Genomic DNA, 25,961 nt, shown 5'->3' on the forward strand with positions numbered 1-25,961 from the left:
TCCCTTCAGCCTTTGCCGTTCGCCATTTTAAATCGGGAGTTGGCCAACTTAGGTGGCTACACCCCTAAACCATGACACATCTTTGTCAAACATGGTGTATGTACTTATATTGTGACTTCACAGCCATCTGTATTTGCAATTCAGGTAAGGCACACATTGTGAAACAAAGCTTAGTTTATTTTGGGCTCATATGGAAATGTACATATTTTCTCTGCTGTCAATGTCAAACAAATACTGCAAATATTTTTTGAAATATTCACATTTCTTATATCTGTTGAATTTACAGTTGCAGGATTTATGTCCACTGTTTACCTTTTACCAACTAGTTAGATAATAAAATATTTGCTTTTATCATCTTAATGTATGATATTGCTCTTAATGCAGTGCTAATTGTCAGTAGCTGGACCCCCCCCCCACACCCCAAAACAAAACATCTGGTATGGCACAAGGTTTATGCTATTCACACAGGTAAAAGTACATTTTTTATTTTTTTTTATCCCTGCCCTCTTCCAGTTGTGATGCACCCTTATCTGAGTAAGATGTCTGCTATTGCTTCTCTTGAGCTAGTTGTCAGACTCATCCTTCAATGTTGCTTCCACCTCATGTGCATGTGCAGTACTAAAGATGTACTGCACTGATGGAGCTGCCATTTTCAGCTATGCTAAATTGAGGACCTGTCTTCCTTCTCGGGTGGAAGTAACATATCCCTTGGCATAAATTTGAAGAAAACCAGATGAATTCTCTCCAGTGTACTGGTCAAAATTATATTGTTTTTAAATGTGCTGTTGACTAAAAGTTGGAAAGGGCACACTGACCCCAGAAAAGTACCAATCTAGTTCCTTAATAATGCTGTATTGCATATGCCTATTGCAGCCTTTGAAGGATGTTGGTCTTGATTGGATCTTAGATTGATCCTGTCTCAGCTGATATTTATGCTTGGAGGTTCTCTTTGGAGTTTTTCTAAGGTCAAGTCATTTCAGATTTTTGAGATGCTGGAAGATTACCTGTATATGAATAATTACTTCCCCATCTCTCCCTATACCCCAATGGTAATTCTACAATGAGATAAAATTGATGGTGTCAGTGTGAATGTCTTTGAATTTGGCTGCATTTAATAAAACATTTTTTTTAAAAGAATTTGGCTGCATTATCTGAGAAAGTTGTTACACTTCTGTTTTGGAGACTCATGGTTTTGTAGAATATATACAACCCTTTAAACTATTGCAATTCACCATCATCTGAGTAAATTGCAATCAGCAAGAAACAAGTTAAAAATTCAGTAATAGTGACTATGAATTAACATTTAGGAAACATTAGCTACATCATATCTATTTAAATAATGAATATGAAGGAATAAAACATGAATTTATACTGTGTAATTTTCTTTTTTTTTTCCAGTCTGAATCTGGAACTTCTCAGAATGTCATTTTCCAGGATGAATGGAGCAGCAGCGATGATGAAAACTGAAGTTCAGTCCATTCTATTGGAACAAGAAACTGCTCCGAATATGTGCACACATCTTTAGAATAGTTCAAAATTGTTCAATCATCGAATGTTACTTTACTTTCACCATTCAGCTAGAATTTACAGCTGGATGAAGCATCTGTGAAATCCAATAACTTAGTGAGTAAATGCACCACCTTTTCTGGCACAAATCCATGCAGACCAGACTGATCCTCTGACTTATCTGAGGTAGCTGGCCTCAGCCCGGGAAGCTAGTACAGTGCTACAGTTGGTCCTTGTCTCTGACCTCAGAAGAGGGACAAAAATCAGCGTTGACTCCACCTATTGACTGTTATCCAGTTACCCCCTACTGAAAAGTACTTTTGTTTGCATCAGAATCGGATAGCCTGCTGAAAGTCACTGACTGGGTTCATATACAAAGAATGACCACTTGAAAGAGATACTGGAGAGCTGCCAGCCTTTGTAGCAAAGCAGAGGGAGGAATTGGCTCCTGCAGCAGACACGGAGACAGAAATCTAAAATTATTCTTTATCAACCATGAATATTTAAGCACATGAAATACTGTAGAATATTTAGCATGTTGCATTGATTTATTTCCAATGTTTGAGAACAGACAATCTTTTGCACTTAAACTGATGACGTTGTTCAAAAATAACATTGCTTATTTCCAGGTTGAAAGATTCTTGGTATGAATTAATAATTATGCTTATCATACAAAGGTACTTCCTGTCTCCCGTGCACACACACACATTCATAAACCTGATCGACAATTTAAAAACTGAAATTTATTTTACCTTGATGCACTTAATTTGTATCCAGAATCACACAGCATTGGTGGATTAACCCGAGTATCAACTGCAGGCTGCTGTATTTTTGAGATTATACAATGTTGTATACCTGACTGCTGGTCAGCTTGGTTCCTTCCTTTTTTTAAGATTACAGCCTGCTGCACCATCTAAAGATTTTTCCAAGTGTTTGCGATAAAGGCGTGTATATTTGCTGTTAAGTTTAATATGTAAAGTCTGAAAAGTTGGAAATATTTGTAAATGATTTGAACAATATGATATGAAATCACGCAAAAGGTTTTTACATATAAAGTCAAAGTGAAGCACTTGTTTTGAACAGAAGACTTTTTAATTTGAAAGGTTAGAAGATTGATTACTGGGGGTTAAATTTAAAGGTTGGATTTGTGCATTTTGAGTATCTGCGATTTTTTTTTTTTTTTTTTTTTTTCTAACATTTTGCCTAGTGCCAAACTTTTTGGAAGACAATATTTCCTTTAAAAAAAATAAAATTAAGTTTATTTAATGCAACTTTGTTTTTGATTTATATTTATGAAAGGTAAAATAATACAACAGAAGAATGTAACAGTTTACAGTGCTGAAACAGATCATTGTCAAAGTCAATATTTTCCCGCTTCTGTGGGAGAACAATTCAACACACTCGTTAAGACAGAATAACAAGCTTTATTTTCGAAAACATCTGCTTGCAGTAATGGCTGAAACTTGAAGTCAGAGAGCAATCAACGAAACTGCTCAGTCTGTCACAAGTTCCGCGCTTTTCGCGGAGAATTAGATCAATATTTATACATTATCTTTATCAAGATTATGTGATAACAGTATGGTCAAGAGTTTGATCAGAAATACAAACGGAAGCAAAGACCAGACCATGTTTGGTCATATCACTTGTACCATTATTTAGTCCTCGGCGGGAACATTGAAAGGTCAGAATAGACTTGTTTCTTCCTGAACTTATCTTTGTTTTAAATTCCTACGGCCCTGGGTTATGACGAGTTAGTTTTATCAGGAGTTGCCGAGGTCCGGTGTTTTGGAATGGCTCGACCTTCGCTGATCTTTTCAGACTTCAAGTTATGCAGAGTTGGCCTATGGCCATACTAGTCTGAAAATAGTTAGGGCAACATTCTTTACCTGGGCCTGGGGAGCTGGAATGAGTAGTTTCAGTCTTTTTGGTATTGTATCAAACCTTTTGACCAGTCTTCCCATTGACCAGTTTTCCCATCATGCCATTACTTAATTCGTACCATATCACATTCCCCCCTCTTGTCATATCATGACAACTAGTTAAATAGGTATATCCATGACTCGTTTGAAAATGCATTTACACAAGCAACCAAGCAATCCTATCCCTAGTAGAATTAGGAGTAGTAGAATGAAGGCCTTAAAGATCCAATCAAATAACCCGTGACCCAACCATCCTAGCCAACCCAGCGGGTTATAGTCATGAGATTCACTGCCAATCTCTTGAATTTGAGCAGCCTGTCTCTTAATATGGTCGGCCAGGTTCGTGATATTTTCAGAGCCATCTGGAATATAAGTACAGCACTCCTGACCTATGATAGCGCACGTTCCTCCCTGCGAGGCTAACAGATAATCCAAAGCCAGTCGATTTTGTAATGCCACGGTCCGGACAGCTACTAGCTCAGCTGAGACGACAGCCAGTGCAGTCCAGTTTCCCTGGCTTCTGCTGCCGTTATGTTCACCAGTTGTTCCAATGCTGTGGCCATGTGGATCAGTTCGTCGGGTGCCTTGCCCGTTCCGTACAAGGGAAAGACCATCATAAAAAACTGTTCCGTTTTAGAAATAGTCCTTTTTGCTCGCGAGGGGGAGTGCTTAAGGGTGGATAGGTGACACATTTGAGGTACAACATATCCCAAAAAGCAGGATCCTGTCCAATCCATGGGGAGCCATGGATATGCATATGAAATAGGTTCCATTATAGGCCGTAAAATCATCAGCTGATGTCATCCAGGGGATTGAGGATGTCTGTCCCCATGAAATGTTAGAGGTTATATTCAATACCTTGGACCAATCACAGTTAACCATACCCTTGTTGGATATGCCTGGTACCGGTCCTTGCCAGTCAACTGTAAGGTTGCACCTACTTTGCCCCATTAACTTTCCTTTCCCTGATTTCCCAAAATTATAATGAAGATCTTCATCCAGTGTTCTGGTCTGGGTTGGAGACGATCTTCTTGCAATCAGATAGATGTATCCAACTTGAACGTCCTTCAAGTTTGACGGAAGTTGGTGTAGTCAGCAGTACGAGGAAGGGTCCGCTCCAGCATTGTCCTAGTTTCTTTCTGTCCCAGTTTTTCACCAACACGTGGTCTCCGGGTTTGATCACTGGATATCGAGGGATATCCCTGCCGTTACTGGGAGATGTGCCTGTTTTACCTGCGAGTGGAGAAACTTCAGAGAAAGTGTTAATTGCTTCAAATAGTTCTGCATTTGTTCCCCCATCACATGGAGGTCTACTCCCTCTAGGGGTTTTTCATGGGCATCCCAGGGAGTCCTCATTGGCCGACCATAGACTATCTCTGCAGCTGACAGTCCGGTCCGCGAATGGGGAGTCACTCGCAGGTGAAACAGTGCCAAGGGTAATACTTTTAGCCAATTTAACCCAGTTTCTTCAGTTAATTTAGATAATTTTTTTAAAGTCCCGTTGGCTCTTTCCACAATTTCTGCGGGTGATACGCGCAGTGCAGTTGCTGTTTAATTACGAGTGCTTCGCACAATTCAGTATTGATCCGAGCTACAAAATGTGGTCCATTGTCTGAACTCACCATTTTGGGTACCCCAAAACGAGGAATGACTTCCGTTAACAACAACTTCACCACTGTATGTGCCGTACAATTAGTGGTGGGGAAGGCTTCAATCCATTTACTAAACACATTGATTATGACTAAACAATATTTATAGCACTGTGCTTTTGACAATTCGATAAAATCAAGCTGTATACAGGCAAAAGGGCCATCTGGTTCCTGGAGGGTATTTAATGCCTTTACCCTTATTATGTTTCATGCAAATAATGCATCGATCCAGCCGCGTTTGCGCTGCTGTATTCAAATCTGGGTGCCACCAAGTTTTCAAGAGTAGCTGTACCATTCCCTCCTTGCCAAGATGGGAACAAGAATGCAAATAATCAATAAGTACCGGCAATAAAGAATTCGGAATACAAACTTGACCAACGGGAGTAAGCCAGATGTCTCGTGTCAAGGAGTGTGAACATCCCATTGACTTCCATAGTGTGCGCTCGGAATTAGAGGCGTCCCTCTGTAAATTTTGAACTTCAGTTATGTCTGGCATGCCCTTCGTTCCTAATGCAGGTACCTGGTTTAGAGCCTGATTAGCCCCGCTGGGAACAGTCAGAGAGGCTGATATAGCCGCAGCCAAATCAGCACGGGCATTTCCTAATTGAACAGGAGTGTGCCCTTTTGTGTGCGTGGCACATTTAATAATTGCCAATTGATGGGGAAGCTGAATAGCATCGAAGAGATTTTTAATCCAAAGAGCATTTTGAATGGGAGCTCCCGCAGAGGTGAGAAAGCCTCGCTGTTGCCAGAGGCGACCAAAATCGTGGGTCACGCCAAAGGCATACCCAGAATCACTGTAAACATTAGTACTTTTATCTGTGGCCAAAATACATGCTCAAGTAAGGGCAAATAGCTCGGCTTTTTGTGCGGAGACAGGGGTCTCAAAGGCTGCTGCTTCCTGCACGTCAGTGTCGGATCCTGACTGTGGGATGCCAGTGAGAGAAATGGAGGAACTGCCATCAACATAAAAAATTAGATCTGGATTATCAATAGGCCGGTCCGTTAAATCCGGGCGAGGCGCGGTAAGAAAGTGATTCCGAAGCAAACAATCGTGTGGCGGGTCCGCAAGGTTATCGGGGGGCTGTTTGAGGAACACAGCAGGATTTAAGGTAGAACAGTAATGAAAAGAGAGGTAGAGGTTTTGCAATAGTGAAACCTCATTGCAGCTCAAGCGGGCTTGAGTCAGATGCTGGGTTTGCTGTGACGTTAGGAGAGCCACAATAGAGTGCGAGGTATGCACTTGTACTGGCTGGTGAGGGTCAGATTAGAGGCTGCCTGTGCTAACAAATGGACAGCTGTAAGAATTTGGGTGCAGGGAGGAAGACCGCAAGCTACAGGATCCAATTTCGTAGAATAGTAGGCGGCCGGGCGACGCCGGTCACCGTGTTCTTGTGTTAGAACACCAGGGCGCTGGGGCGGTAGCCAGGGCGTTTTTGAGAGTATCAAAGATTGTTTTGCTGAATCAGGAAGTTCAAACCTAAGAGAAACATTTTGAGAGGAGTACGGAGTTAAATCTTTAGTATGGACAGTAACATTCGGAATCCATTGTCTGCAAAAGTTCACCAATCCTAAAAAGGCTCGCACCTGCTTGGGAGATGTAGGAAATGGGGTCTGCAGTATAGGGGTAATGCGTTCCTGAGTAAGGGAGCGATCCGTAGCACTTATTAGGACACCCAAAAATTTGACCTGCTGTTGGCCTTTATGAACTTTAGTGGGCGGGTCCACATATCCCCATGAATGGAGACGGATGAGCAGGTAAATGGTGTCACGCTGGTTAGCGTTGAAGTCAGGGCTGGCAAGGAGTAAGTCATCAACATATTGGATGATGGTAGAGCCACCAAGAGTTGATAATGTCGCTAACTGGGAGTGCAATGCTTGTGAGAAAAGGGTTGGAGAATGAATGAAGCCCTGTGGGAGCCTAGTCCAAGTGTATTGGTTGCCCTTAAATGTAAAGGCAAACAAATACTGTGATTCAGGGGCGAGGGGTATCGCAAAGAAGGCATGTTGTAAATCAACAAGGGTGAAAACAGTCGCTTCCGGTGGGACATTACTAAGGATTGTCGCCGGGTTTGGGACAATAGGATGTAAGGGTTCCACTATCTGATTAATACGTCGGAGGTCTTGGACCAAACGCCATTCGGTTGATCTTAGGAACTGGAAGAATCGGGGTGTTACAGGGCGATTGGCATGGTACCACAATTCCCTGTTGAAGGAACAATTGAATCATGACCGAGACTCCTTCTTCAGCCTCGGGGCGCAAAGGGTACTGTGAAATCGAGGGCAAGGGCATGTTAGGTTTAACTTTAATAACAACGGGAGGGACATTAGTGAGACCAACTTCGTGTTTGGAGGCCACCCATAAATCTGCGGGTAGTTCAGAAGTCGTTGATTGGACTGAACAATGGTGGTGCAGTGTGCCAATGAGGACAAATAGGCGTTGAAAATATTCTAAAGTGGGACTTCCGGTTGCGGTGATGACTAGCTAAGCCGCACGATTCGGCGGCTCCAGCTCCAACGGACCTTCGGGCTCTTTTAAGAGCCCCAACGGGAAATTTTCGCGTGACGAAACCCGGTGTGGGGTGAGTGAGTAGGGAGTGTCCCCCCCCCCCCCCCCCCCCAACGAAAGAGGAAAATATCGGCGGCGGCGGCTGCAGCGCGAGGAATCCTCGACGATAGGGACAGAAAGGGAGAAGACACAAGATGGCGGCGGAGAAAGCCCATGCGACATGGGGGCCCGAGCAAGACGAATTCTTGAGACGGTGTGTGGAGCTACTAAAGAGGGAGGTGCTGACCCCGATGCTACAGGCAATTGAGGGGCTCAAGGAGGCACAAAGGACCCAGGAGACAGAGCTCTGCGTGGTGGAGCAGAAGGTGACGGATAATGAGGACGAGATCCTGGGCCTGGCGGTCAAAACACAGACGCACGAGGCGCTCCACAAAAAGTGCATTGAAAGGATTGAGGCCCTAGAAAACAGAGCGCGAAGGAAGAACCTTTGGATACTGGGTCTCCCTGAGGGAGTGGAAGGAGCGGATTGCGGGGCTTATGTAAGCACGATGCTAAGCTCGTTGATGGGAGCTGAGGCCCCTGCGGGCCCCTTAGAGGTGGAGGGGGCCCATCGGATGCCGGCGAGAAGACCAAAAGCGGGAGAACTACCTAGGGCGACAATCGTGCGATTTCACCGCCTTAAAGATAGAGAAGAGGTCCTGAGATGGGCTAAAAAAGTATGGAGTAGCAGATGGGAGAATGCAGTGGTACGGGTGTACCAGGATTGGAGTGCGGAGGTGGCGAGAAGGAGGGCGAGTTTTAACCGAGCCAAGGAGGTGTTACACAAAAAGAAGGTGAAGTTCGGGATGCTGCAGCCGGCACGACTATGGGTCACGTACCAGGAGAGACATCACTATTTCGAAACGGCGGAAGAAGCATGGACCTTTATTAAAGAGGAGAAATTGGATCGGAACTGAGGGACTGATACTGTAGGGAATGTTATTGTCGATGTAAATAGAGAAGTAAATTGGGAAGGGGGGAGACACTAAGAAATGTGGGCGCCGGTGTGGGGGGAAAGAAGGGACATAGGAGGAGGGGGGGGGGGAGAGAGAGAGAGAGAAATGGGTTGCTGCTGCGGAAATCAAAGAGGAAATGGCTAAAGAGTGGGTGGACGGGGATGGAATGCGACGCCTGGGGGAGCGAGTGGGAGCACGGAGGCGGGACACGGGACTGGCCTAGAGAAGGTGATGGCTAGTCGACACGGGAAGGGGGCAGGTAGCCCCCTAGTGAGGCTGATCACGTGGAACGTGAGAGGCCTGAATGGACCGATTAAAAGGGCCCGAGTGCTCGCGCACTTGAAAGGACTAAGGGCAGACGTGGCTATGCTCCAGGAGACGCACCTGAAGGTGGCGGACCAAGTTAGGTTAAGGAAAGGATGGGTGGGACAGGTGTTCCACTCAGGGCTAGATGCAAAGAATAGAGGGGTGGCCATATTGGTGGGGAAACGGGTAGCATTTGAATCAGGGAGCATTGTAGCAGATAGCGGAGGAAGATATGTAATGGTGAGTGGCAGGCTGGAGGGAATGGAGGTCGTGCTGGTTAACGTATATGCCCCGAATTGGGACGATGCGGGATTTATGAGACGGATGTTGGGTCGTATACCGGACCTGGAGGTAGGAAACTTGATATTGGGAGGGGACTTCAACACCGTGCTGGACCCAGGGTTAGATAGATCCAGATCTAAGACCGGAAGAAGGCCGGCAGCGGCCAAGGTGCTCAAGGGGTTTATGGACCAAATGGGGGGAGTGGATCCATGGCGATTTCTTAGACCGAGGGCCAGGGAGTTCTCCTTCTCCCATGTCCATAAAGTGTACTCCCGGATAGATTTTTTTGTTCTGGGAAGGTCGTTGAGCTCAAGGGTGGAAGAAGCTGAGTATTCAGCCATAGCGGTTTCAGACCATGCCCCACACTGGGTGGACCTGGAACTAGGAGAGGAAAGGGAGCAGCGAGCACTCTGGCGATTAGATGTGGGATTGATGGCGGATGAGGGAGTGTGTGGAAGAGTGCGGGGATGTATTGAGAGGTACCTGCAGGCCAATGACGACGGGGAGGTCCGAGTGGGAGTGGTATGGGAAGCACTAAAAGCGGTGGTCAGAGGAGAGCTGATCTCCATTAGGGCCCACAAAGGGAAAACAGAGGCCAAGGAAAGGGAAAGATTACTGGGGGGGATTTTAAGGGTGGACAGAGAATTTGCGGAGACCCCAGAAGAGAAGACGACTCCAGACGGAGTTCGACCTTTTGACCACCAGAAGGGCGGAGGTGCTGTGGAGGAAGGCACAGGGGAGGAGGTATGAATATGGGGAAAAGGCTAGTCGCCTGCTGGCCCATCAGCTGCGAAAGAGGACAGCGGCGAGGGAGATAGGGGGAATTAGAGACGAAAAGGGAGCTACGGTGCGGAGAGCAGGGAAGATAAACGAGGTGTTTAAGACCTTTTATGAAGGACTATATAGGTCCCAACCCCCGGAGGGAGAGGAGGGGATGCGGCAGTTCCTGGATCAATTGAGGTTCCCGAGGGTGGAGGAGCAGGAGGTGGAAGGCCTGGGGGCACCGATTGGGATGGACGAGGTTGTTAAGGGGCTGGGGAATATGCAAGCAGGGAAGGCTCCGGGACCAGAGGGGTTCCCGGTGGAATTTTATAGAAAATACGTGGACTTGTTGGCCCCGCTGTTGGTGAGGACGTTTAATGAGGCCAGGGAAGGAGGGACTTTACCCCCGACAATGTCGGAGGCGACGATATGGCTAATTCTGAAGCGGGATAAAGATCCGTTGCAGTGCGGGTCCTATAGACCTATTTCATTATTGAATGTGGAAGCCAAATTGCTGGCAAAGGTACTGGCATCGAGGATAGAGGACTGTGTCCCGGGGGTGGTGCACGAAGACCAGACAGGGTTCGTAAAGGGGAGACAACTGAATGTCAACGTGCGACGGCTATTAGGGGTGATAATGATGCCCCCAGTGGAGGGGGAGGCAGAGATAGTGGCGGCAATGGATGCAGAGAAGGCATTTGATAGGGTGGAGTGGGAGTACGTATTGGAGGTGTTAAGGAGGTTTGGGTTCGGGAACGGGTTTATTAGCTGGGTCAAACTCCTTTATGGGGCCCCAACGGCAAGTGTGGTCACTGGTCGGCAAAGATCGGAGTATTTCCGACTATATAGGGGAACAAGACAGGGATGCCCGCTATCTCCATTGCTGTTTGCGTTGGCAATTGAACCTCTGGCCATGGCGTTGAGAGACTCCAGGAAATGGAGAGGGGTGATTAGAGGGGGAGAAGAACACCGAGTGTCGCTATACGCAGATGACCTACTGTTGTATGTGATGGACCCAGTGGGGGGGATGACAGAGGTCATGCAGATATTGAGGGAGTTCGGAGATTTCTCGGGATATAGGCTTAACATGGGGAAGAGTGAACTATTCGTGATACACCCTGGGGACCAGAGTAGAGAGATAGAAGGCCTGCCTCTAAGGAAAGTGGAAAGAGACTTCCGATACCTGGGGATTCAGATCGCTAGGAGCTGGGGAACCCTACACAGACTTAATCTGACACGATTGGTAGAACAAATGGAGGAGGACTTCAAGAGGTGGGACATGCAGCCTCTGTCGTTGGCGGGCAGAGTGCAGGCAATTAAGATGATGGTCCTCCCGAGGTTCTTATTTGTATTTCAATGTCTCCCTATACTAATCACTAAGACCTTTTTTTAAAAAATAGACAGGAGCATCACGAGCTTCGTGTGGGCAGGGAAAGTCCCGAGGGTAAGGAGGGGGTTCCTACAAAGTAGCAGAGACAGAGGAGGATTGGCGCGACCGAATTTGGGCGACTACTATTGGGCCGCCAATGTGGCGATGATTCGTAAATGGATGATGGAGGGAGAGGGAGCGGCATGGAAAAGACTGGAGAGAAAGTCCTGTAAAGGGATGAGCCTAGAGGCGCTGGTGACGGCGCCGCTACCGCTCTCACCAAAAAAGTTTACCACGAACCCAGTGGTGGCGGCAACATTGAATATTTGGGGACAATGGAGGCGACAGAGAGGTGCGCAGGGAGCTCTGGTGGGGTCCCCAATCAGGAACAACCACAGGTTTGCCCCAGGAAGGATGGATGGAGGATTTCAGAGCTGGCACCAGTTGGGAATTAGGAGGGTGGGAGATTTATTTATAGATGGGACGTTTGCGAGCTTGGGAGCATTGGAGGAAAAGTATAAGTTGCCCCGGGGAAACTTCCTTAGATATATGCAGGTGAAGGCGTTCACAAGACAACAGATGAGGGAATTTCCGCTGCTCCCGGCACAGGGGATCCAGGACAGAGTGCTTTCGGGGGTGTGGGTCGGGGAGGGCAAGGTGTCAGAGATATACCGAGAGATGAGGGAAGAGGGGGAGGAGCTGGTGGGCGAATTAAAAGGAAAGTGGGAAGAAGAGCTAGGGGAGGAGATAGAGGAGGGTATGTGGGCTGATGCCCTAAGCAGGGTAAATTCCTCTTCCTCGTGCGCCAGGCTTAGCCTGATTCAATTCAAGGTGCTACATAGAGCACACATAACGGGAGCAAGGTTGAGCAGGTTCTTCGGAGTGGAGGACAAGTGTGGGAGGTGCGGCGGAAGCCCGGCAAATCACGCACATATGTTTTGGTCGTGCCCGGCACTGGAGGGGTATTGGAAGGGAGTGACGGGAGTGATTTCGAAGGTGGTGAAGGTTCGGGTCAAACCAGGCTGGGGGCTAGCTTTATTTGGAGTTGCGGATGAGCCGGGAGTGCAGGAGGCGAAAGAGGCCGACGTTGTGGCCTTTGCGTCCCTAGTAGCCCGGCGTAGGATTTTACTCATGTGGAAGGAAGCGAAACCCCCCGGACTGGAGGCCTGGATAAATTATATGGCGGGGTTCATAAAACTGGAGCAGATGAAGTTTGCGCTGCGAGGATCGGCTCAAGGGTTCACCAGGCGGTGGCAACCGTTCCTCGACTATCTAGCGGAACGTTAGAGGGAAGACAGATGACCAGCAGCAGCAACCCAGGGGGGAGGGGGGGGGCGGGGGGTGGCTGGAAAGTTTTAGTTTATGTTAAATGATTAGTTTACCATGTTGATTAGCCATTTGTTCACTGTTAAATTTTCTTTTTTGTTATGTTTGATGTGTAAGGGGAAAAATTTGTGATCGAAAAATTTTCAATTAAATATATTTTTTTTAAAAAAAGAAAATATTTTAAAGTGCATGCGGGTAGGATTTGACTTCCATTAAAGAAAGGATCAGCTTGTCCTTGCAGTGCAGCTGCCAGAAATCCCAAGGACTTGGCACTGTAGCCTTCGTTCACAGAAAGGGTCACGTGGGGTGACACAAGTCCTGACTGATGCCAGAGGCCATGGGGTAAATTGACAAGAAAGGCAGACCCTTCTTTTACCTTCGCGAGGCCAACAAAGGAAACGGATTGTAGAGAACCGAGGGCGTCTTGGTAAATGCTCTCCAAATCAGGCGAGCATCCTGTATGATCGTAGCAAAGAGTGACATGTGGTTCGGGAATATCTAAGGGAAGTGAAAAGTGTGAGGGATCAAAATCAACCGACCACCACTGTGGAGTAGTGAAAAGGGGAAAATTTTGAAGCTGGGCCTGCGGGATAGCTGATACAGTAATGCCGTTATCAAGGCAAACAATTTCCACCTGCAAGGGACATAGCAAGTCACGTCTGGCCAGGTTGACACCGAGGACGCGGGTAACTGTGAAAGGGATGCAACATTCCCGGCCCTCAAATTGAACAGAGAGCGGCTTCGTAAGCGGATAAACAGCACCTTCCCCCATGAAACCAGCAAGTTCCACATGCTTATCAGAAAGGGGAAAGCAATGTTTCTGAATTAATGTCCAGTCTAGCGTAGAATGAGTCGAGCCGGTGTCAATCAGGAAGGGGATAGGCATGCCCTCTATGTAAATCGTAGCGGTGGGCTCGTCAGAGTGGTCTGTTGAGAGGACCGGAAAGTTTGATCTGGCTAGTCAGTAGGGGTTAGAGGTAGTGAAGGGTGTCTGCCGACGGGGTTGAAATCTACCTTGTCGTCGGGGTGCTAGACAATCCCTAGCGTAGTGGCCAGTACGTTGACAGTTGAAGCAAGTGACATTATATTTGGCAGGAGGACGACGCGGAGGAGCGCTGTCGGAATCCTCCATGTGTGGAGTGAAGGGGTAAGGAGCCTGTGAGCGGTAACCAAATTCAGGAGGGTCCGTGCAATCTGGGTGATAGTAACGTGAATCTGTCTGAGAGTTTTAGTGCAGGGAACATTAAAGTACGCTGATCGTCCTCCGTTTGGTGTGCGGCGCTGAAGGCCGTCCACGTGTCCCCATGAAGTCCTAATTCATTTTTCCATCTTTCCCCTAATTCTGGGGGAAGGGATGAATAAATCAGTGAATATTGATCACGTGAGGTAGCACCGTACATGGTAGCAGTTCTCCTCAAAAACTCAGTGAACCCCTTTGGGTCATCTTTGCAGGAGGGGCATTGGGCCATGATCAAACCTAGCTCATGGGGTTTAAAAGCCTGCCACACCTCAATGAATGGGTCGTCATTATCACCAGCGTGGGGGTTAATAACACTCCTAATGGGATAATTTGCAGGGGGAGGTGGTGGCGGAAAAGTTTCCTCCTCCTTCGGTTGGAGTGATAAATCAAGAAAAGACTGATTAACAGAGGTGAAGGGTTGTTCCATATTAACGGCTTGAGTATGTGACCGAGTGCGTGGTGCTAGTGCGTTAGCAGGAGTTTCATTGGCAGTGGGACCATAAGGGGGAGTCTGGACTTGGGACGGTGGAATTGTAGAATCAGTATGTGCAGGATGAGGGTGGGGTCCAGGGGTTAAATACTCCTCCTCTTCCGTATCACCTGAATAGGGAAACATCGGCATGCCAGAGCAACTGGAAGGATCCTCCTTTCATTTAATTTGCTGGGCTAGCCCTCTTTGCCTATAGGTTGGAGATTTTTTATTTTCACCTTGTTGTTTATGCTTTCTATCCCAAAGTTCACATTCCAATTTTAAAGTCTCACAATTTTTTGCTTTACCATCCACACAATCATCAATCCCTTTTCTACTGGGTTTATCTCTCCAGCTCATTAATAGTGATTTTTCGTGGCACTTAGTGGAAGCCGGTGTTTCTCTGCCAAATAATTTTCTCACCAGAAATGCAATTATCGTAGTTCCAAGTGCCCCCTAGTGGCCAAATATCATTATTCAATTTTTTTTGTTCAGCGCTGCAGATAATCTTCGTAAATTAGTTTCATGAGAAGGGTTTTCAGAGCACATGAAAAATAGAGGGGAATTGCCCCGGTTTTGTCTAAACTCTGTCCCATAATGTCAATAAAATGTGCCCCTGGCAATCAAAAATAATCCCTGGTACCAAATCAAATTGCAGGGTCCCTGACCCAAATTTAAACCTGTAAAACAAGCAAGAGGTCCCTGACCTAAAGCTAACCACAATTGGGGTCCCAGATCCGCAGTACTCTACTAACAATTTAATAAGTACAATTTAGATTCGAGCACCATCACCTGTTCAGTTACTTTTGTCAGGGATGAGGGGTCGAACCACTAATCTGAGAGAGAGAGAAAGACCAAGGTTAATCTTACCTTGTGCCGGTGTCTGTCTCTTTCCTCCGGGTCTGGCTCGATCACTTCTTCAGTCCCCCACGGAATTCACTCAGGATATTGGTAACTGCTCGCTTGCGCCAAATTGTCAAAGTCAATATTTTCCCGCTTCTGTGGTAGAACAATTCAACACACTCATTAGACAGAATAACAAGCTTTATTTTCGAAAACAACTGCTTGCAGTAATGGCTGAAACTTGAAATCAGAGAGCAATCAACAAAACTGCTCAGTCTGTCACAAGTTCTGTGCTTTTCGCAGAGAATTAGATCAATATTTATACATTATCTTTATCAAGATTATGTGACAACAATATGGTCAGGAGTTTGATCGGAAATACAAACGGAAGCAAAGACCAGACCATGTTTGGTCATATCACTCATACCATTATTTAGTCCTCGGAGGGAACATTGAAAGGTCAGAATAGACTTGTTTCTTCCTGAACTTATCTTTGTTTTAAATTCCTACGGCCCTGGATTATGACGAGTTAGTTTTCTCAGGAGTTGCCGAGGTCCGGTGTTGTGGAATGGCTCGACCTTCGCTGATCTTTTCAGACTTCAAGTTATGCAGAGTTGGCCTATGGCCATACTAGTCTGAAAATGGTTAGGGCAGCATTCTTTACCTGGGCCTGGGGAGCTGGAATGAGTAGTTTCAGTCTTTCTGGTATTGTCTCAAACCTTTTGACCAGTCTTCCCATTGACCAGTTTTCCCATCATGCCATTACTTAATTCGTACCATATCACATCATCATCATAGAGTCATAGAATTTACAGTGCAGAAGGAGGCCATTCGGCCCATCGAGTCTGCACCGGCTCTTGGAAAGAGCACCCTACCCAAGCCCACACCTCCACCCTATCCCCATAACCCAGTAACCCTACCCAACACTAAGGGCAATTTTGGACACTAAGGGCAATTTAGCATGGCCAATCCACCTAACCTGCACATCGTTGAACTGTGGGAGGAAACCGGAGCAACCGGAGGAAACCCACGCACACACGGGGAGAACATGCAGACTACGCACAGACAGTGACCCAAGCTGGTGAATCGAACTTGGGACCCTGGAGCTGTGAAGCAATTGTGCTATCCACTGTGCTACCTTGCTACTGATCTGCTGATTTTAATATAATAACAAAATCAGATAATAATTTTAAAGTGAATTCAATGTCTAAGTTTCTGCAATTTCTAAAACAAATTTGATTAACTATGGCACTGTATGCTGGGATGAGGAATAAAGTTAGGTTTAATCTCAAGTCTGTGTTGACTGAGCAAGATAGCAGGTGGTATGTAAGGAGAAGTTGCACACAATGTTGCTCCCACCAGGCACCGGTTTTTGGCCATTTTTGCCTGATTTCAGGGGTAATTTTGGTGAAAAAACCTATCCACTTGAAGACACAAGGTTGCTGCATCAGAAAAATGACAAGAAAGGCTGTGGGTAGGGAACTGGTGGACGGAGATTTATCGACAGACTGAGGCTTCACGTGGTTTCCCTTTGGAAAAATGGCCGGGGCTGCTCCAGTAACTGCGGCCGCTCCAATAACCGCAAACATGCTTGCTGGCGTGCTATCAACAGAGGGTGATGTCTGAGGGCTTCCAAAAATCAATCAATGAAGCCCTGGGTCTTAACAGATTGGAAAAGACCTCCGAGACTGTGAATGATCATGGTGAGGTGTTAGAGAGAGTGGAGAAAACTTTGACGAGGCACAGTGAGCAAATTGCCTCGTTGGAGATCACCATGGTAGCCACAGGACACTCCGGCAGAAGCCCCGACCAAACAAACCACCACGGGCAGTCAGCGTTCGGTTTCATAATTTTCAAGAGCAGGAACAGATCCTGAAGTTGGCCAAGGAGCACTTGGACTTGAAATGGGAAGGTAACTGCCTCAGGATCTACCAAGACGTTGGAGCTGAGCTGGCGAGGAAGCGGGCAGCAGCCTTCAACAAGGCCAAGGCTGCCTTATACAAGAAGGGAGTTTAGTTTGAGGTGGTGTACCCGAGCGAGGCTGCGTGTAATAAAGAGCCAAAAGATTACTATTTAGATGGGGCAGGTGCCTTTCTTTTATTCAAATATTTTTATTGAAGCAAAACTTTCATTATAACAAACACATCAATACAACAAATCCCAACCTCATGATCTTCCCAAAGTGCACCCACCAATCCCCCTCTTCCCCCCCGCCACAAGGAAAACAGAACATTAATCAAATTAACCCCCCCCCCTCAAACTGCTGACGGTAACCAGTTCCCTGAAAAAGGAGATAAAAGGCTGCCACCTCGAGTAGAACCCTTCCATCGACCCTCTCATGGTATAATTGATCATCTCAAGGTGCAGAAATTCCATCAGGTCTCCCAACCAAACCAAGGCCTTATACAGCAGCGAGGACCTCCATCCAATCAGAATCTGCCTCCAGGCTAAAAGGCGAAGGCGAGGATATCTGCCCTCATCCCCGACTGCAGCACCAGCGAGGCCGATACTCCAAAAATGGCCACCAATGGGCATGGCTCCAGCTGAACGCCGAAAATCCATGACATAGTTTCTGGAATTCCTTTTTTGATACCATTACGCTTGGGGCAAGACCAAAAATGTGTGTATGATTCGCCGGCCCTGAGAGCACCGCTCACACCTATCATCCACCCTGGGAAGAACCCACTCATACGTGCCCTGGTCAGGTGCGCCCTGTGCACCACCTTTCATTGGATCAGGCTTAACCTTGCACATGAGGAGGTGAAGTTAACCTTGTGAAGAGACTCACTCAACACTGCCCCTCCCAAAGATCAAACCCAGCTCACCCTCCCACTTCCTCCTTATTCCCTCCTGCTCCAGTGCCAACATCTGCCCATAGACACCTGAAATGTTACCCTCTCCCAACACTGCCAAGGACAGGACATTGTACATTCGCGAGGGTGACGTTACCAGGGGATATGAAGGAAGCTCCATGCATAAAAAATCGCACATCTGAAAGTACCTGAATACATTCACCCTCGGGTGCTGGAACTTCTCCAACAACTCGTCTAGGCTGACAAACCTACCCTCCAGAAACACATCTCTAAACCACCCCACCCTCTCCCATGGCCTAAATGATGACTCTAAACCAGATGGGGCAAAGGTTCATTTTGTAGGTTCAGTTATACCAATGTCTTGAGTTTGGGGTACTTTTCATTGAATAGGAGTAGAAGATAGGGGTGTTCACTGTCTCTGCTCTTGTTTGCTCTGACAATTGAGTCTTTGGCCACTGCGTTGAGGTCTTTGGTAGGTGGAAGGTAATTTGGAGCGGGTGGGGTGGAACATAGGGTGTCTTTATATGCAGATGTCATGCTGCTTTGTATTACAGATTCAGTCTCCATTATTGATGAAATAATAAAGCTACTGAGGAGCTTTGGCTCCTTTTCGGGGTACAAGTTGAACCTGGAGAAGAGCAAGTACTTTCCGGGGAGGGCAGCCATCTGTGGGTGTTACTTTTTCGTCTTGTCAAGTCTAGCTTCCATTATCTGGGTATGCAGGTGGCCCATGACTGGGCCCTACTCCATAAATTGAACTCTGCTGTTCTGGTGCGCAAGGTTGAGCCTGATTTGCAAAAGCAGGATGGTCTTCCCCTGTCTTTAGTGAGTAGGGTCCGGACTATCAAAATGAATGTCCTCCCAAGATTTTTATTTATTTTTCAGTGTCTCCCCACTTTTCTCTCTAAATCCTTTTTTGTTAGGGTCAATAAGTTGGTAGCTTCCTTTATACGTGTGGGTAATGCTTCCCAGGGGCTGGTTTAGATCAGTGGGCTAGACAGCTGATTTGTGATGCAGAACAAGGCTAGCAGCGTGGATTCAATTCTCGTACCAGCTGAGAATTCTGCATTCTTCCTCTGTGTACCCAGACAGGCGCCGGAATGTGGCGACTAGGTGCTTTTCACAGTAACTTAATTGCGGTGTTAATGTAAGCCTACTTGTGACAATAAATATTATTTATTTATTTATGAGGACATTTCTTCAGAGGACAGACAGTCGGGGGGTCGAGCGTTGCTCAATTTTCTTCTTTTATTATTGGGTGGCCAATATTGAGAAGGTATTGGGGTGTTTCACCGGTCCAAGTGCCATATCGGGGCACTCATAGATGGAGGTGGGTTTGTGCATGGGGCTCCAGTCTGGGTGTGCCGGTTTCTCTGCCAAGGTATTCTACGAACCCAGTGGTTGTGTCCACTCTAAGAATATGAAGCAATTTAGGTCAGCAGTTTGGGCTTAGATCCATGTCGTCACTGTCTCCTATCTGTGATAACCACCTATTTGTGCTGTCGAGCTTAGACTCCGATCATGGGTGGAGAAAGGAATTGAGAGATTTGGGGATTTATTCGTGGAGGGGCGGTTTGCAAGTCTGGAGGAGCTGTCGACAAAGTTTAGACTGTCTGCAACAGATTTGTGCAGATATCTCCAGATTTGTAATTTTGTGCAATAGGCCTTTTCGTCATTTCCCACGGCACCGCCGTTAACCCTGCTGAGGAAGATTCTGGGCTGAATGCTCCATTTTGCTGGCAGCCCCTGAGAGTTTCCCGATGGCATGGGGCTGCCTCACAATGGGAAATCCCATTGACCAGCCGGCGAAAGGGAGAATACCGATGGCGTGCTGAACCAGCAATCTGGCGCGGCGGGAGGGAGAAACTCACCCTACATCTTTAGCTGCATCTGGTGGCGAAGTACTTCAGGTATCTGTGGGAAGATCCTGTCCATGGAGTTGGCTCCGGTGGATGAGGAAGTGTGGAGTGAAGCCCTTCACAGGGTAAACTCCACATCCTCCTGTGCACGGCTCTGGCTGAACCAGCTTAAGGTGGTATGTAGAGTTCACCTAACTAAGGCCAGGATGAGTGGCTTCTTTCTGGGGTAGAGCGGTAAGTGTGAGGGGTGTTCTCAGGACCGACTAATCACACCATATGTTATGGTTGTGTCCCAAGCTGGTAAGCTTTTGGGTCTCCTTCTTTAACATCCTGTCAGCGATTCTTAACGTCGATCTAGACCCTTGTCCTTTGGTGGCCATTTTTGGGGTGTCAGACTCACCGGGGCTGCAGACAGGGGTGAAGGCGGATGTTCTCACCTTTGCCTTGTTAATAGTCCAGAGGCAGATTCTGCTGGGGTGGAAATCCTCTGGCCTGCCCAGTGCCTCTGTGTGGTTGGATGACCTTATGGAATTTCTATATCTGGAGAAGGTAAAGTAAACTGTCAAGGGGTTGGTTGAGGGGTTTGTCATAATATACACCAGTATATCATGGTGCAGACACACACTGAAGGACACACAGTGGGACCAATCAACACACACAATACCGCAGCCAATCACCAGTGAGAGCACACGCACTATAAAGACAGGGGGCATCAGAGTTCCTGCTCATTCGAGCTGCAGCTAGTTAGGAGGACAGAGCTCACAGCCTGCAACACAGACATTCACCATGTGCTGAGTGCATCGACTGGTTAGGACAAGGCAGAGGTCTTTAGTTAAAGCTAGTATCGTGTCAACCCATAGTTAGAGTAATTTAAACAGTTCATGATTCAATAAAATAGTGTTGCACTATTTCAAGTGTTGGTGACCTGTATGTGTTCCACAGATCCAGAACACCCAACACAACATAGCCGCAACCGGAAGTCGAGAGGGAATCCTTTTGGCAGTGTTCGCTTCACCAGTCTGCCCCAAAAGGTCTATGGAAACTCCTGAAAAAGGTCTGGGAGACCGTTCCAGGCGGGAGCTGCCGAATGCGCGACCTACTCCTCCATGGCCGCCACCGGAAGCCTTGTCCCTGCTTCTTCAATGGCCTTGGTAGATCTTTTCACAGTTGTTCCCTCTGCTGCTAGAATTCACCTTTGATAGAGTCAAGTCAGATTGCAGCTTTGCCCTTCCCCCGCCTGCATGCTGGAAGAGGCCCTGTTTATCCTGTTGCAGCCAAATATTTTACTGTTTCTGCCGGGTCTGGTAGCCAAAAGACATAACATTCCTGGGGGACACTGTCAGGGGAATGCTGCAGTCTTCTTTCCACACCGGGAAATGTCAAACAAATGCCGTGGGGGCCCTGTAAAAGAGCCCAAAAGTCCGTTCCAAGCGGGAGCTACCGAATATGCAACCTAGCTCTGCACAGCCGCACCCGGAAGTCCGGACCCACCTCCATGATATGCGACCAGATCGTTTTCTGTGTTCAGTCGGAACCCCTACGACAGCAGCTCCTCAAAGTAAAGCAGCTCACCCTAGCGATCGCCATTGAGACCTGTGTCTTACACAAAAACGCCACGAGTCGGTATTCCCATATCCAAGCAGCTGAAACGGCACGGCAAGGTCCCCACGAGGCGGAACGGGTCCAAGTGATTGAGCAACTCCAGGGCCTCAGCCTGGATGAGGGCGGCCATTTTGTGCGCTTTTCGCGGACTCCCGCACTTGTGCGCACCGAACGAGGGGACGGCGACGTCAAAGAACATAATGCGCCGGTGCGCGCCACGCACAACCGTACTGCGCATGCGCGGTAGCGCAGCGAACGTGCTAACGCTACGACGTGCGCCAACTGTGGCTCCACCCATTTAAAACGGCAATGACCCACCAAATCTCGACAATGCCTACGATGTGGCAGACGTGGCCACTATGCTGCCTTCTGCCGAGCAGCTCAGCCTGCCAATTCATATCGCTACAGCCAGCCTCATGGGAATGTCCGGGCAATTCAACCCACGGTCACCGAGTCCGATGCGGACCGCCCACACAGCAGTGACACCGAGGACCCAAAGGCACCTTTTCGAGTCGGTGTCGTGACAAAAAACAGGCTGTCCCCGAGGCAAAGACACCAGCCGCTGTTGGTATACAGCATCGATTCAGACGATGAGTGGTGTGCCACCCTGACGGTCAACCAGAATTCGTCGCCCACCTCAGAGACTTAATTTGTAAACTTTGTGGACTTATGGACTTTCTGATTTGTTCTGTTCTTCCGTTTAATCATTTACATGGTTTGTATATAGTGTTCATCTCGTTATTCTTGTGACATACTGTTTTTCTGCACCAGGCACCTTCCCATGTAAATAGCTTAGTCCTCATGTACATAGTCCTGTAAATATTTCGTAGTCAGGGACATTCTCACCATACACTATTTATTGCCACACAGGTACATTTTTATAAAAGGGGGGCTGTCATAATATACACCAGTATATCATGGTGCAGACACACACTGATGGACACACAGTGGGACCAATAAACACACACAACACCGCAGCCAATCACCAGTTAGAGCACACGCACTATAAAGACAGGGGGCATCAGAGTTCCCGCTCATTCGAGCTGCAGCTAGCTAGGAGGACAGAGCTCACAGCCTGCAACACAGACATTCACCATGTGCTGAGTGCATCGACTGGTTAGGACAAGGCAAAGGTCTTTAGTTAAAGCTAGTCTCGTGTAAACCCACAATCTGAGTATGTTAAACAGTTAATGATTCAATAAAATAGTGTTGCACTATTTCAAGTGTTGGTGACCTGTATGTGTTCCACGGATCCAGAACACCCAACACAACAGGGTTCTACCTTCATTTTCTTCTTTTAAAGAGTTAATCACTGTCAGTTGTTTGGCAGGGGAGGGGGCTTAGTTTTGTTTATTAGCGGGGAGAAGGTTTTTTTCTTTTGGATAGGATTTATATGGTTGGTTGGGTTTGGGCTATATTGTATTGTGTAACATCCATCTTTTATGTTGTTAGTTTGATATAAATTTGCTACAAGTGGAAAAGCTTTAATAAAAATATATCTTTTAAAAAGACAATGCAAGATAGCAATTACAATTTTCTTCAAATGGATCTTGGGAAGGATAGACTAAAAGTGGCCAGGATTTCTTCTCCTTATCATTATTCAGCGACCTTGCTAAAAGGTCCCTGGGTTTGATTCACATAAGCTACATATGTTAGTATATTCCCTGCCTAAGAAGTTTACATGTTTGCTACCCTTTCATTTGTGTTTCCACAATTTATGTTAACCAAAGTCAAATGAATCATTTAGGAATGGAACTTAAATAGCTTCTCGACTGCAATGTAAAATCTTCATTATGTGGCACGTTACTATATAGGAGTGAAGAATAATTGGGATGCTTCATTCCAGCAGGCCATTAAAAATTAACCAATAATATCATGGAGCGGCACGATGGCACAGTGGTCAGCACTGTTGCCTCATAGCGCCCGGTTCAATTCCGGCCGCTGTCTGTGTGGAGTTTGTACGTTCAGATTCAAGAATGGTACAGACAGTTATACTTTGAGATTTGATTACAAGAAATTGACATATACCAAAACATTTGTTACTATCTATGTCCAATCATGACTATTGATTAAGGTTACATGATGCATAGCATATGAGAATACTTAACCAATCATATTGAAGGTCTGCATGCTTAATTAAACTATCCAATCATTAAAAATGCATGTATGTATCATGATATGCAAACATGCAGCTTATGAACACATAGATTAGGACACGACCATATGCAAACATGCAGCTAATGAACACATAGATTAGGACACGACCAATGAGCAGTCAGGACACTCAGGGGTGGTATCTCACTATAAAAGGGATGAGGCACTCACACCCTGCCTCTTTCCACAGACCAACATCTACAGAGTGAGACAGGGTGTATCCTCAGCATCACACCCCAGCACGTGGCTTAGAGCAAGGCTGGTTCAGTTAGACTGAGTTACTACATTTAGATTAGCAGAGAGTCAAACTCATTGAGAACTGTGCTGATAGTTCAATAAAATACATTGAACTCACTTCAAAGTCTGGAGCATCTTTTACTCAAAACTGCATCAAGTGGCAGCTTGTGTTTTTTAAAATAAATTTAGAGTACCCAATTCATTTTTTCCAATTAAGGGGCAATTTAGTGTGACCAATCCACCTACCCTGCACATCCTTGGGTTGTGGGGGTGAAACCCACGCAAACACGGGGAGAATGTGCAAACTCCATACAGACAGTGACCCAGAGCCAGGATTGAACCTGGACCTTGGCGCTGTGAGGCAGCAATGCTAATCACTGCGCCACCGTGCTGCCCAGTGGCAGCTTGTGGTATTTCAAATTACATAACATGTAATATGTTATCTTGTTGTCTTGCAATTAGTGATATCGGCGGTCCGATGTTTGGGTGTAGCCATTAAATTATCTTCCTTTTGCGATCAGACTTACTGGGACCATCACAATGGTACCTTGTTACACATTGTAGAAGAGACCTTGAATTGTAACGTATGCAGTTTCTCTGCCTGGAAACTGGCTTCTCAGAGACACACTGTGTCCTTGTAATATCTGTTACACATAGCAATTCCATAGTCTAATATTGAAGAATTCAACTTGTTCAGTAAAATGGTGGAACTGTAGGTTTTTCAAATTGTTGCAGTCGATTCTCTCATACCTAAGGATGCCCAAATTGTCCTCTTTAACCTTGTACTCAATTTTATAATTAAAATGGTTTGTTGGGCCTACTTGTAATAATTTATTAGTGTCACAAGTAGGCTTACATTAACAGTGCAATAAAGTTACTGTGAAAGTGAATCATATGTGAAGGTTGTGGTATATTGTACTTGCAGAATAAAAGGAATGGAAATGCTGAAGCACGTGGGTTGAATGCAATAATCAACAGAGGTTTATTAGCTGGTTGTTAACTGTGAAAAGACTTGGTCCAGACTAACTCTAAGTTTGCAAAGTAGCCAATGACATCACAGACTATCACGTGACTCAACTCTTAAAGTGACCATGCAGCAACACAAAAATAACAACCCACATTTCTAACATCCCCCCCCATTTATTTCTAAGGTCCAACACACTAAATAACTATAGTCTTTGTTACACAGTTATTGAAAGATATATACAAGGGCAATGTTAAGACTGAGAATCCGAACTTCCGGGTGCGGCGATGACCAGCTGAGTCGCACGTTTCGGCAGCTCCCTGTGAAACGGACTTTTGGGCTCTTGATAGGAGCCCCAACGGCAATTTTAACGGCTGAAAACACCGTGCGGTAAACCAGAAGGGTGTTCCCCCTGGACACGGATGGAAAAAGGAGAGGAAAGTGGCCGGATTGCAGCGGATCCTTTGGAACAACGGCAAGGAAGGCAAGCAGAAACCAAGATGGCGTCGGAAGGTGGCAGTTTCATATGGGGCCCTGAACAACAAGAGTTTTTGAAACGCTGCGTGGAGGAGATAAAAAAGGAAATGAAGAAAGAGTTGTTGGCCCCGATATTACAGGCGATTGAAGGGCTGAAAGAGGAACAAAAGACCCAGGAGCAGGAGCTTCGGGTCGTGAAGGCGAAAGCAGCAGAGAATGAAAACGACATACAGGGCCTGGTGGTGAAGTCGGAGATACAGGAGGCACACCAGAAACGATCTGTGGAGAGGTTGGAGGCACTGGAAAATAACGCAAGGAGGAACAACTTGAGGATTCTTGGCCTTCCTGAAGGTGTGGAGGGGGTGGACGTCGGGGCATATGTGAGCACGATGCTGCACTCGTTAATGGGAGTGGAGGCCCCGACGGGTCCGTTGGAGGTGGAGGGAGCATACCGAGTTATGGTGCGAGGACCGAGAGCAGGAGAAGCTCCCAGAGCCATAGTGGTGAGATTTCTCCGTTTTAAGGATAGAGAAATGGTCCTTAGATGGGCGAAGAAAACTCGGTGTAGTAAATGGGAGAACGCGGTGATCCGCGTCTATCAAGATTGGAGTGCGGAGGTGGCGAGAAGGAGGGCGAGCTTTAATCGGGCCAAAGCGGTACTTCACAAAAAAAAGATAAAG

At 46.7% G+C, this 25,961-nt stretch overlaps 1 protein-coding gene across 1 annotated transcript in view; it reads left to right on the top strand.

Annotated features, from left to right (window-relative positions):
- ercc8 (excision repair cross-complementation group 8) overlaps window positions 1–2,777 on the top strand; it is a 96,344-nt gene extending 93,567 nt beyond the window's left edge. Inside the window, exon 12 of the mRNA XM_072496977.1 lies at window positions 1,399–2,777. Within this exon, the coding sequence (XP_072353078.1) occupies window positions 1,399–1,467 (69 nt within the window). The 3' untranslated portion in view covers window positions 1,468–2,777. The remainder of the gene's footprint in view (window positions 1–1,398) is intronic.
- Window positions 2,778–25,961: the final 23,184 nt, after the last annotated feature.

Source organism: Scyliorhinus torazame, chromosome 3 (assembly GCF_047496885.1).
Source record: "Scyliorhinus torazame isolate Kashiwa2021f chromosome 3, sScyTor2.1, whole genome shotgun sequence".
NCBI classification, from domain to species: domain Eukaryota; kingdom Metazoa; phylum Chordata; class Chondrichthyes; order Carcharhiniformes; family Scyliorhinidae; genus Scyliorhinus; species Scyliorhinus torazame.